Raw genomic sequence first — 13,250 nt, 5'->3', positions numbered from 1 at the left:
ATCTGGCATTGCCATGAGCTGTGGTGTAGGTTGCAGACGTGGCTCGGATCTGGTGTTGCTGTGGCTGTGGCGTAGGCTGGCGACTACAGCTCCAGTTCAACCCCTAGCCTGGGAACCTCCATATGCCGTGGGTGCGGCCCTAGAAAAGACAAAAAAAAAATTTTTTTTAGTTGATGTACAATATTATGTGTTATAGGAATATAGTTATTCACAATTTTAAAAGATTATATTCAATTTATAGTTATCATAAAATATTGGTTGTATTTTTGTGCTATACAATATATATCCTTGTAGTTTATTTTATGCATAATAGTTTGTACCTCTTAATCCCTATTCTATATTGTTCCTCCCTCTTCACTCTCCCCACTGGTAACCACCAGTTTGTTCTCTATATCTATGAATTTGTTTCTTTTTTGTTATATTCACTAGTTTTATTTTTAGATTTCACATATAAGTGATATCATACAGTATTTGTCTTTCTCTGTTGACTTATTTCACTTAGCATAGTACCCTCCAAGTCCATGCATATTATTGCAAGTGGCAAAATTTCCTTCTTTTTAATGACTGAGTAGCATTCCATTGCAGATAGATGATAGATAGATAGATAGATAGATAGATAGATAGATAGATAATCACATCTCCTTTATCCATTCATCTATTGATGGACATTTAGGCTGCTTCAATATCTTGGCTATTGTAAATAATGCTGCTATGAACATTAGATGCGTATTATCATTTTGAATTAGTGTTTTCATGTTTTTACAATATATACCCAGGAGTGGAATTGCTGGATCATGGGATAGTCTTATTGTTAGTTTTTTGAGAAACCTCCTTACTGTTTTCCACATTGGTTGCACCAGTTTGCATTCCCACCAAAAGTATACAAGGGTTCCCTTTTTTTCCACATCTTCACTGCATTCGCTATTTGTATTCTTTTTTTTTTTTTTTTTGTCTTTTGCCATTTCTTGGGCAGCTCCTGCAGCATATGGAGGTTCCCAGGCTAGGGGTCAAATTGGAGCTGCAGCTGCTGGCCTAAGCCAGAGCCACAGCAACACAGGTCTGAGCCACATCTACAACTTACACCACAGCTCACGGCAACGCTGGATGCTTAACCCACTGAGCAAGGCCAGGGATCAAACCCGCAACCTCATGGTTCCTAGTCGGATTTGTTAACCACTGAGCCATGACGGGAACTCCCCTATTTGTATTCTTTTTGATGATAGCCATTCTGACAGGTGTGAAGCGATATTTCATTGTGGTTTTTCCCTGATGTACATTTCCCTGATGGTGATTAGCAATGTTGAACATCTTTTCATGTGCTGCTGAGCCATCTTCATGTCCTCTATTTAGGCCTTATGCCCTTTTTTAGAGAACATTTTATTTTACTTAATTTATTTGGCCTCACCCATGGCATATGGAAGTTCCTGGGCTAGGGAACAAACCCACACTTCCCCAGTGACCAAAGCTCCTGTGGTCAGACCCTTAACCCACTGCACCACAGCAGGAACTCCCCTTAAGCCCTTTTATTTATTTATTTATTTATTGTCTTTTTAGGGCTGCACTTGCAGCATATGGAGGTTCCCAGGCTAGGGGTCTAATCGTAGCTGTAGCCGCCAGCCTACACCAGAGCCACAGCAACGTGGGATCTGAGCCGCATCTGTGATCTACACCATAGCTCACTGCAACGCCGGATCCTTAACCTACTGAGCAAGGCCAAGGATCAGACCTGCAAACTCATGGTTCCTATTCAGATTTGTTTCTGCTGCGCCACGACGAAATTCTCCCTTATGCCCATTTTTTTAATCAGGTTTGTTTTTGTATGTTGAGTTGTATGAGCTGTTTGTGTATTTTATTTTATTTTTATTTTATTTTTGCTTTTTAGGGCCGCACCCACTGCCTATGGAGGTCCCAGGCTAGGGGTCAAATTGGAGCTGCAGCTGCTGGGCCTACACCACAGCCACAGCAACATCAGATCTGAGCTGTATCTGCGATCTACACCATAGCTCATGGTAACACAACGCTGGATCCTTAACCCACTTAGCAAGGCCAGTGATCTAACCTGCAACTTCATGGTTCCTAGTTGGATTTATTTCTGCTGAGCCACAATGGGAATTCCTGTTTATATAGTTTAGATTTTAACCCCTTATTGGTCATATCATTTGCAAATAATTTTTCCCATTCGGTAGGTTGTCTTTTCATTTTGTTGATGGTTTCCTTTGCTGTGCCAAAAGCTTTGAGTTTAATTAGGTCCCATTTGTTTATTTTTTGCTCTTATTTCCTTTGTTTTAGGAGACAGATCAAAAAATATATGTTGCCACACTTTACATCAGAGTGTTCTATCTGTTTTCCCCTTGGAGCTTTGTGGTTTCTGTTTTTATATTTATGCCTTTAAACCATTTTGAGGTGTTTGTTTGTTTGTTTGCTTTTTAGGGCCGCACCCCTGACATATGGAGGTTCCCAGGCTAGGCGTCTAATAAGAGCTATAGCTGCTGGCCTACGCCACAGCCACAACAATGCCAGATCTGAGCCGTGTCTGCAACCTACACCACAGTTCACGGCAATGCCAGATCCTTAACCCACTGAACAAAACCAGGGATTGAACCTGCAACTTCATGGTTCCTAGCTGGATTCGTTTCTGCTGCACCACAATGGGAACTCCTACTTTGAGTTTATTTTTATATATGATGTTACCAAACATTCTAATTTCTTTTGAGTTTATTTTTATATATGTTAGCGAACGTTCTAATTTCATTCTTTTACATTTAGCTGCCCAGTTTTCCCAGGTTATGGAAAAGACTATCTTTTCTTATTTGTATGTTCTTGCCTCCTTTGTCATAGATTAATTAATATATTAATTAATTAATAGATTAATACAGTCGTATTACTGGGCTTTCTATCCTGTTCCATTGATCTGTATGTCAGTTTTGGTGCCAGTACCATACTGTTGTAGTTATTGTAGATTTGTAATACAGTCTGAAGTCAGGGAGCATGATTCTTCCACCTCTGTTCTTTCTCAAGATTGTTTTGGCTATTCAGGCTCTTTTGTGTTTCCATACAAATTTTAAAATTATTTGTTCTAGTCTAGTTCTGTGAAAAATGCCATTGGTATTTTGATAGGGATTGCTGTGAATATGTGAATTGCCTTAGGTGGTATGATCATTTTAATAATATTAATTCTTCCAAACCAAGGGAACAGTATATTTTTACATCTGTTTTGTCATCTTTAATTTTTCTTTTTTTTTTTTTGTCTTTTTTGCCATTTCTTGGGCCACTCCTGCAGCATATGGAGATTCCCAGGCTAGGGGTCGAATTGGAGCTGTAGCTGCTGGCCTACGCCAGAGCCACAGCAACTCGGGATCCTAGCCGCATCTGCAACCTATACCACAGCTCACAGCAATGCTGGATCCTTAACCCACTGAGCAAGGCCAGGGATCGAACCCGCAACCTCATGGTTCCTAGTTAGATTTGTTAACCACTGAGCCACAACAGGAACTCCCATCTTCAATTTCTTTTATCAACATCTTATAGTTTTCCAAATACAGATCCTTTGCCTCCTTAGGTAGGTTTTTTCCTGGGTATTTTTTTATTCTTGATGCAATGGTAAATGGGATTGTTTCCTTAATTTCTTTTTCTGATCATTCATTGTTAATGTATAGAAATGCAACAGATTCCTGTATTTTAATTTTATATCCTGCAACTTTACCAAATACATTGTTTGAACTCTAGTAGTTTTCTAGTGGTGTCTTTAGGATTTTCTATGTGTAGTATCATGTCATATGCAAAGAGTGACAGTTTTATATCTTCCAAATTTGGATTCCTTTTATTTTTCTCATCTAACTGCTGTGATTAGAGCTACTATGTTGAATAAAAATGGTAATAGTAGGCATCCTTGTCTTGTTTCTGATCTTAGAGGAAATGCTTTCAGCTCTTCACCATTGAGCATGATGTTAGCTGTGGGTTTGTTATAAATGGCCTTTATTATGTTGAGATATGTCCCCTCTATGACCATTTTCTTGGGAGTTTTTAATCATAAATGGATATTGAATTTTATCAAAAGCTTTTTCTGCACCTATTGAGATGATCATATGGTTTTTATTCTTCAGTTTGCTAATGTGATATATCACATTGATTGATTTGCAGATATTGAAAAATCCTTGCATCCCTAGGACATGGTACATAGCCCTTTTAACGGATTATTGAATTTGGTTTGCTAATATTTTGTTGAGAATTTTTGCATCTATGTTCATTGGTGATACTGGCCTGTAATTTTCTTTTCTGTGATATCTTTGTTGGGTTTTGGTATCAGGGCTAGTGCAGGCTCACTGGTGGGTAGAATCAGGGTGCATAAGACTCTGGGGTGGTTGCTCACCCCCTAGTGGTTGAAGTCAGGTCCTGGGGTTAGTGCTGGACTACTGACAGGCAGAGCAGGTCCTGGAATTTGGTTGCAGGGCCAGGGATCCCAGAGCTGGTGTCAGGTCTCTGGTGGCAGGGAATGGATTTCTGACACAGTTGGTCACAGAGTCTGGATTGCCCAGAAGCTTGAATAGGCCTGCTAGTGGTCAGGACCAGGGTAAAGCTTGTCTCATGAATGGGCTGGGTCTGAAGGCTGTAGGATCATAGTTTTCTTGCATCTGATGTCTGCCCCCTGGTAGATGAGGCTGGATCATAGACTAAAGTGGACTTCCTGGAGGACAAGGCCAGCCTAGGGATTCTGAAGCTGGTGCCTGCCCAAGTGGTTGGAGCTGGGTCCTGGGCCTTCTCTTGGCAAGGCCATACCAAGAGGCAGCGTGGACTCAAGGAGACTGAAGGTAAAATGTTGGCTTATGGGTGGGGCTTTGTCCCTGCCCAGTTAGTTGCCTGGCCTGAGGTGTCCCAACACTGGTGCCTATAGACCGTCGGGCTAGGACAGGGCTGGATCCTGGGACTAATAAGCTAGAGGGAGGACTCTACAATGGTGCCCAACAATATGAATGTCCACATGGTAGTAGGAACACCCAACAACGGCTGCTACCAGTGTCAGTGTCCCCAGGGTGAGCCCCAGTTGCCTACTGCCTCTCTGTGAGTCTCTCCAAAACCAGCAGATAGGTCTGACCCAGGTTCCTGTTAAATTATGGCTTCTCTCTGGGGCCCTGGAGCATGTGAGATTTTTGTGTGCACCCTTTAAGAGTAAAGTCTCTAGTTCCCCCATCCTCTGAGACTCCCAAAATTAAGCCCCACTGGCCTTCAAAGCCAAATGCTGTGGGGTCTTAGCTTCCTGGTGCAGGCCCTGCAGGATAGGGCTCAGACCTCTGACTCTTGGGGGAGAACTTCTGCAATGTAATTATTCTCAAGTTGTGAGTCATCCACCTGTTTGTATGGGACTTGACTATATCGTGAGTCCACCATCCTATCTGTCCTGTTTGGTTCCTTCCTTATGTCTGTAGTTGTAGAAGACCTTTTCTGGTAGGTTCTGGTCTTTTTTGTCAATGGTTGTTCTACAAATAGTTGTGATCTTGGTGTGCTTATTAGAGGAAGTGAGCTCATGGTCTTTCTAATCTGCTATCTTGGCCGATCTGTCCATCAAAATTGTCATTCTTGAGCAGCTGCGTTATTTTGTTTTGTTTTGAAGTACAGTTGATTTGCAGTATTATGTTTCAAGTATACAATAGTGGTTTAGTATATTTGCAATTTATACTCCATTATAGGTTATTGTAAGATAATGAGTATAATTCCCTGCGCTATATATCCTTGTTGGTTATCAATTTTATATATAGTAGTTTGTATTTGTTAATACCATACCACTAATTTGTCTCCTCCACCTCTCCTTTGGTAACCACAAGGTTGTTTTCTATATCTCTGAGACTGTTTCTGTTTTGCATATATATATTTATTTGTATTATTTTTTAGATTCCACATGTAGATGATGATATACGGTATTTGTCTGACTTATTTCACTAAGCGTAATATTCTTTAGGTCCATCCATGTTGCTGCAAATGGCAATATTTCATTCTTTTCTTACGGCTGAGTAATATTCCACTGTATCTTTAGCACATCATAACTCCTCGTCTGTTGATGGGCACTGGGAAGCAACCCAAGTGCAGCTGGTTTCTTTTTATCTATGAGCACTATAAACATTGTGACTGATTATGCTTCACACTTTATTTTATCCATAAAAAAACTTAGAGCAAATTCTGCTGTCCACACTAATAACGATATATGACATATGACATTCAATTTTCTGTTATAACCTTACTCCTAGCATTATAGTTTTACTAAAAATTCATGAGGATGCGGGTTCAATCACTGGCCTCACTTAGTGGGTTGGACATCCCGCATTGCCATGACTTGTGGTGTAGAGAGCAGATGCAGCTCAGATCCCACATTGCTGTAGCTGTGGTGTAGGATGGCAGCTGTAGCTCTGATTCAACCCCTAACCTGGGAATGTCCATATGCCACAGGTGCAGCCCTAAGATGAAAAAAAAAAAAAAAATTTATTGACTTTTCTCTTGACCTCTTCATCTACTGTCTGTCCTACTGGAGTGCATGTGTTGCTTTGGTTTTGAAAAGGTGTTATACATACATATTCATTAAACTCAATAGGGCAAAAGGCATACATAGAAAATAAAACTCAGTATAGTAAGAAACTCATTCAACAAAAAATGAATGAATGCTTCAGTTGTGCTAAGGTTTCAGAAAAACTGTTGGAAATCATTTTATTAATAAGTTCTTTAGCAGCAAAATGAACTAAATGTTCACCTCACCCGTTAGGAGTTAGTGAGATTTTTATAGCTCTGAATACACACAGGCATATACAGGATTCTAATAAACTTGCTAATTAGTTTGTACTGATATAATGGATATATATTGATATAATTTGATGAACCATTGGTTTTTCTCACTGGCTATTGTTTCATAACTTTGTGTGATTATTTTAAAAATGTTTGAGATATCTTGAAACTTAACTCCTGAGAAAATTCTCAATTTTCAGTGAAAAAAGGTAAACATAGCATAATTAAGTCCATCATCTTTTCTTTGCATGTTAAGAGCACAGAAACAAGTACAGAGAAAAATGCATTCAGTCTTTTTTTTTTAAAGCAAATCTAACAAATCTAGATGGTATAATAACTTATAATACAATATAGTCACAACCATAAAAGGTCTTATGGAGAAAGGAGTGATCAATTTTTCCCATAGTAATAATAAATTTTTTATTACCTGCTATATGCAAGGCTCTGTACTTATTCATTGAGTAAATACATTTTGGCCACCTACCATGTGCCAGGTATTTTGCTAGACACTAGTAAACAAAATGGACATGCTACCTGCCCCTATTTCGTCTTCACACTAACTCTATACAAGAGGGGTATGTTACGGCTGTGAAAAGTAAGAATCAGAGAGGTTAATAAGCTTGTCCAGAATTACACAGCTAGTAAATGGTAAAAGTAGGCTTTGAGTGCCAGTCTGTGATTCCAAAGTCCAGTTTTTCCTTAAAGCTACAATGGTGTGTTAAGTGTGTGAGAGAGTACATGGACACACACTTATATAAAGGCATGAAACCCAATAGCTTGCATTGCCCAAATGAGCTTTGCTGTTTTATTTGGTTTAGATAATCTTGTCTAGGTTATTGTTGCACCCTCCTCACAAACCCGCCTGCCATAGTCTATTCAAAACATAGCAGCTAAAGTGACCTTAAAATATAAATCCTATCATGTCACTACTGCATATAGAACCCTCCAGATGGGTCCCCCCATATGCCATCTCATCCTCCCTGCCCCCTCCCCTGCCTCACCCCCTGAAGGAGCCATTGCTATCAGTTTGGTACCCATTCTTTCAACTTTGAGGATTCATATGTAACCTTTTATTTAAATAGAAACAGTATCATACTAAATATATATATATATATATATATATATATATAATTCTGCTTTTTCCTCTTGTATTTGCAATTGAATGTCCTGTGTTCTCAACATAAAGATTTAGGTCCTCTTGATACATGTTGTTACAGAGTATAATAAGGAAAGCTTTCTGTCATTGGTTCCCAATTACACAGCTCTTTTATCATGTTCCTATATAATGGTGGATATTTTGTATTGATAAAACAAACAGCATCTCTTATAACAAGGGTATTTTTATATCTAGTGCATGAAACAACTTTATTTATTTATTTGTCTTTTTAGAGCCATACCTGTGGCACATGGAGGTTCCCAGGCTAAGGGGTCGAACTGGAACTGTAGCCGCCAGCCTACGCCACAGCCACGGCAACGCCAGATCCTAGCCTCATCTGCGACCTACACCACAGCTTATGGCAACGCTGGATCCTAAACCCACTGAGTGAGTCCAGGGATTGAACCTTTGTCCTCATGGATGCTAGTCAGATTCCTGAAACAACTTGCTTTAAAAGTTACTGTCGCCATAGGAGTATAATATTTGTTACATTGTGCGATTCATCACCAGAACATAGATTCTTAAATTATAAATAATTATTAGAATTTCTCCTTTGCCATATTTAAAACTGCTCTTGCCTCTACTCATTAGTAGACATGTGAAGGCTATATAAAGCAAAATGCAGAACTGACAACAATTAATGGAACAAAGGGACTTGACTGTACTCAATCCATGTTCTTCAAATTATTTGATAAGTGAATTGTGCCTCTGTAGGTAAAGACTTCACACTCCAGCCTCACATTTGCTTTTGTTGGAAAATATGGTTTTCTATATATTCTACTTAATTTATTTCCTTATTTTAGTTGTTTTGGATTTAACGTATTAAAACCTTTTTATTCTTATTTATAGTCTCGAGTTATAGCTGTGCTGGATTGGGAGCTTTCAACCATTGGTCATCCTCTATCAGACTTGGCTCATGTCTCCCAGTTCTACTTTTGGCCAAGGACAGTTCCATTGTTAAATGGAGGAGCTTATTTGCAAGAAAACACAGGTATGAAAACGTAGTATTTTCTAAATTGTTATTAATATAAAATTATCAGAGTTCCCATCGTGGCGAAGCGGAAACTAATCTGACTAGGAACCATGCGGTTGCGGGTTCAATCCCTGCCCTTGCTCAGTGGGTTAAGGATCTGGCGTTGGCGTGAGCTGTGGTATAGGTTGCAGACACGGCTTGGATCCCGAGTTGCTATGGCTCTTGCATAGGTTGGCAGCTATAGCTCTGATGAGACTCCTGGCCTGGAAACCTCCATATGCCACTGGTGTGACCATAAAAAGACAAGAAAGAAAGGAAGAAAGAAAATAAAATTACTTCTCTTTATAGTTAAAAACAGTCTTAGATAAATAGCTTTTATTTGCTTCTTGAAAAATTTTTTTTTCTTTTTAGGGCTACACCTGAGGCATATGAAAGTTCCCAGGCTAGGGATTGAATTGGAGCTACAGCTGCCAGCCTACATCACAGCCATGGCAACTCAGGATCTGAGCCACATCTGTGACTTATACCACAGCTCTTGACAACACTGGACACCCAACCCACTAATCGAGGCCAGGGATCGAACCTGCATCCTCATGGATACTACTCAGATTAGTTTCTGCTGCACCAGAATGGGAACGCCTCTTGAAATATTTTTAAATCATTTTATTCTTATTTTTTTGAATGTGACATTTCACTTTTAGTAATTTATGACAAAATATAATCATTTGTATATACTGTTCTTTTGGAAATAAACGTTAGAATGCATTTTGTTATATGGATTAATTTTTTAATTTTTTATTAGTTTAGTTGATTTACAATATTGTACCAATTTCTGCTGTATATAGCAAAACGATCCAGTCATACATGTATGGATTTATGGTTTTTATATTGTTTTATATTTATGTGCAGTATTATGACATTTTAAAATATTCACCATGACTATCTTGTTAAAGTTTATAGTATGTACTGTTTTTATAGGGATACCATCAATGGAAGAACTGATTTCAATATATTGCCGCTGCAGGGGAATTAATTCTAATCTTCCTAACTGGAATTTCTTTCTTGCCCTCTCATTTTTTAAAATGGCTGGAATAGCACAGGTAATTAATTTTAACATGTGTTTCACCATTATTTATTGATGTACTTTTGACAGTTTTTTCTGATCTTTGGGGGTCTTATATTCTTAGATCAGTTTGTTTTTCATAATAACAAATTGTGAAATGGGTAAAATACAAATCCAGAGTTTACAGAATAGGAATTTGTCAAGGGAAAGAGTAGCAAAATGTTTATCACTTTTTGGTGTAATAAACCAAAAAGATGGAGGAAGGGAAAAGACGTGAGACAAATAAGAGAAAAGGGCATGTGAAAATTGGTTATTTCCTGAATAGCCAATATAAGAAGGAGAGAAGCTCTTTTAATGATATTTGATTCCAAACCATTTACTATTCAGAGCTCATGAGGGGGAAAGAATTATTTTTGATTTCCCAAAGCCTGCCTAACACAATACCTAGTAGCCTCTTAATTATGTGTTTTGACTGAATAGATAAGTAAAATTACCCATTATCTGTTTTCTAATAATGTGTTAGTATATGGTAAATTTTGAGAGGAAATTGAGTGTAAATTTAGCTTTTTAAATTTACAGTTTAATCTAAACAAATCCATTCATTAATCTAACTCAATTTCCTTATACTTTGAAAAAAATTTTTGGTGTGTTTTTTTAGGGCTTCACCCATGAGATACAGAAGTTCCCAAGTTAGGGGTTGAATTGGAGCTGTACTGCCATACTACACTTCAGCCACAACAACGCAGGATCTGAGCCACGTCTGGGACCTACACCACAGCTCATGACAACGCCAGATCCTTAATCCACTGAGCTTAGGCCAGGGATCGAACCTGCGTTGTCATGTATACTAGTTAGGTTTGTTACCACTGAGCTGTGATAAGAACTCCTTATTTCCTTATACTTTGATTTTTAGTTCATTTAAAAAATTGAGATGCACCATCACAGGCAAGTAGCTAGGGCTTGGAGAAAAAAGAGGTAAATAAGAAATTTTAGGGAGTTCTGTCATAGCTCGGTGGTTAATGAACCTGACTAGTATCCATGAGGATGCAGGTTCAATCCCTGGCCTTGCTCGGTAGGTTAAGGATCTGGCATTGCTGTGGCTATGGTGTAGGCCAGCAGCTGTAGCTCCAGTTAGACCCCTAGCCTGGGAACTTCCATATGCCGTGAATGCGGCCCTGAAAAGACAAAAGACCAAAAAAAGAAAAAAAATTTTAGAATAAAAAAGAAGAGAAAAGGATTAAAGGAGACCATGGTTACTTTACCCTGTTCTCAGAGTTCATGCAGTCCTCCAATAACTGAAATGTCTTCTGTGAAATAGTTGTGCTACATCTCATCCTGTAGTTTAGAATCATGTTAATCATATTAGTTAATCATGTTGATTTGGTTGGGTTGCCCAAAATAGGATTTATGGTATGTTTCTATATCTGCTAGTTTCCACAAATGAGATGATATACCAGATAAGCTTTGAATTTAAAATGGATTTTCATTTCAAATAAAAGTTTGACATAGTTTATGATTGAAATTAATGTGTATGTCATAAACTATATAGTAGTAGTCTTAGAGATTATCATAAACATTCCATTCTAACTAGAAATATAAAATTGGAAATGATGGAAAAACTGTTTTCAGTGTTTTATTATACAGAGAATTATATAAAGAAATGAAATAATGAAATTCAGTTGATTGTGTTGGCAGGGGGCAGAGGAGAGTATTTTATGTTGGAAGCATAGAACACGGAGAATTAAGGAGGAGTTCCCTTGGTGCCCTAGCAGTTAAGGATCCAGTGTTGTCCAAAAAATGAGATAAAACATTCTTAGAGGTCATCTCATAGCCTTCTTTTTAGTTTTATTGGTTTTAATTTTATTTTGGCTTCCTTAGATTTTTTTTTTTTTTTCTCTGCTGTGAAGGGTACTATGACTTTAGAGGTGATATAACTTGCCAACAATTTGGTATCTTTGGTGACTGCTGAACTCACTTTAAAGCTTGGTTTGATTCCCAGTTGCAATTCTATTATGGTGAGAGTGCATTAACCAGATAATACAAGTGTAATTCTTTAATTTGAAGTAGTATAATTAGTCCTGCAGGTAAATTATTAGAATTGATAGTCTGATTTATATCTGAGTACCTTGTAAGTTTAGTGATTCACATAGCTGGGAAACTGCAAAGACTGAATAGCGAAAGAATAGTTTTCAATGAATTTTAATCACTCTATGTTGATTTACTTATAGGGAGTATATAGTAGATATCTTCTGGGAAATAATGCATCTGAAAGCAGCTTTTGGTTTGCCAATACTGTGCAACCTCTGGCAGAAACTGGACTAAGGCTCTCAAAAAGGTAAGCCAAATGAGTTCTCCTATGGCATAGTGGGTTAAAGATCTGGTGTTTTCTGGTCACTGCTGGGGCACAGGTTTGGTCCCTGGACTGAGAACTGCCACATACCACAGGCACAGCCAAAAAAGAAAAATTAAATGAATGCTAAAACTTAAAAAAAAAAAAAAAAGATAAGCAAAATAGATTCTGTGGCTAACTCAGAGCCTTTATTAGGTATGTGAAGGTCATAAATTTTAGGAGGTAAGGGTTGCTTTTATTGCTTATAACACCAGGATTGCTGGTGCCAGTCATGGTAGTTTCTTTCTTTTTTTTTTTAATGATTTTTATTTCGTTCTGTCAACTTTCTGCTGTACTGCAAGGAAACCCAGTCACACATACATATATACATTCTTTTTCTCATATTATCATGCTCCATCAGAAGTGACTAGATACAGTTCTCAATGCTGAACAGCAGGATCTCATTGCTTATCCATTCCAAAGGCAATACTTTGCATCTATTAACCCCAAATTCCCAGTCCATCCCACTTCCTGCCCCTCCCCCTTGGCAACCGCAAGTCTGTTTCCAAGTCCATGATTTTCTTTTCTGTGGAAAGGTTCATTTGTGCTGTATATTAGATTCCAGATATAGGTGATATCATATGGTATTTGTCTTTCTTTCTGACTTACTTCATTTAATATGAGAGTCTCTAGTTCCATCCATGTTGCTGCAAATGGCATTACTTTGTTCTTTTTATGGCTGAGTAGTATTCCATTGTGTATATATACCACACCTTCTTAATCCATTCATCTGTCGAAGGAAAGACATTTAGATTGATTCCATGTCTTGGCTATTGCGAATAGTCCTGCAATGGACATGCGGGTGCATGTGTCTTTTTCAAGGAAAGTTTTGTCTGGAAATATGTTGGGTCATATGGTAGTTCTATATTTAGCTTTCTGAGGTGCCTCCATACTGTTTTCC

The 13,250-nt window shown here is 38.2% G+C and overlaps 1 protein-coding gene across 2 annotated transcripts in view; it reads left to right on the top strand.

The window, feature by feature from the left end:
* ACAD11 (acyl-CoA dehydrogenase family member 11) overlaps window positions 1-13,250 on the top strand; it is a 100,652-nt gene that overhangs the window by 20,271 nt on the left and 67,131 nt on the right. For both annotated transcript variants that reach the window (XM_047782767.1, XM_047782775.1), the window contains exons 6-8: window positions 8,774-8,915; window positions 9,876-9,997; window positions 12,189-12,295. In XM_047782767.1, the coding sequence (XP_047638723.1) occupies window positions 8,774-8,915; window positions 9,876-9,997; window positions 12,189-12,295 (371 nt within the window). The remainder of the gene's footprint in view (window positions 1-8,773; window positions 8,916-9,875; window positions 9,998-12,188; window positions 12,296-13,250) is intronic.

The sequence above is a fragment of the Phacochoerus africanus genome, chromosome 1 (assembly GCF_016906955.1).
Source record: "Phacochoerus africanus isolate WHEZ1 chromosome 1, ROS_Pafr_v1, whole genome shotgun sequence".
NCBI lineage: Eukaryota > Metazoa > Chordata > Mammalia > Artiodactyla > Suidae > Phacochoerus > Phacochoerus africanus.
This window is presented reverse-complemented; position numbering and strand designations above follow the sequence as displayed.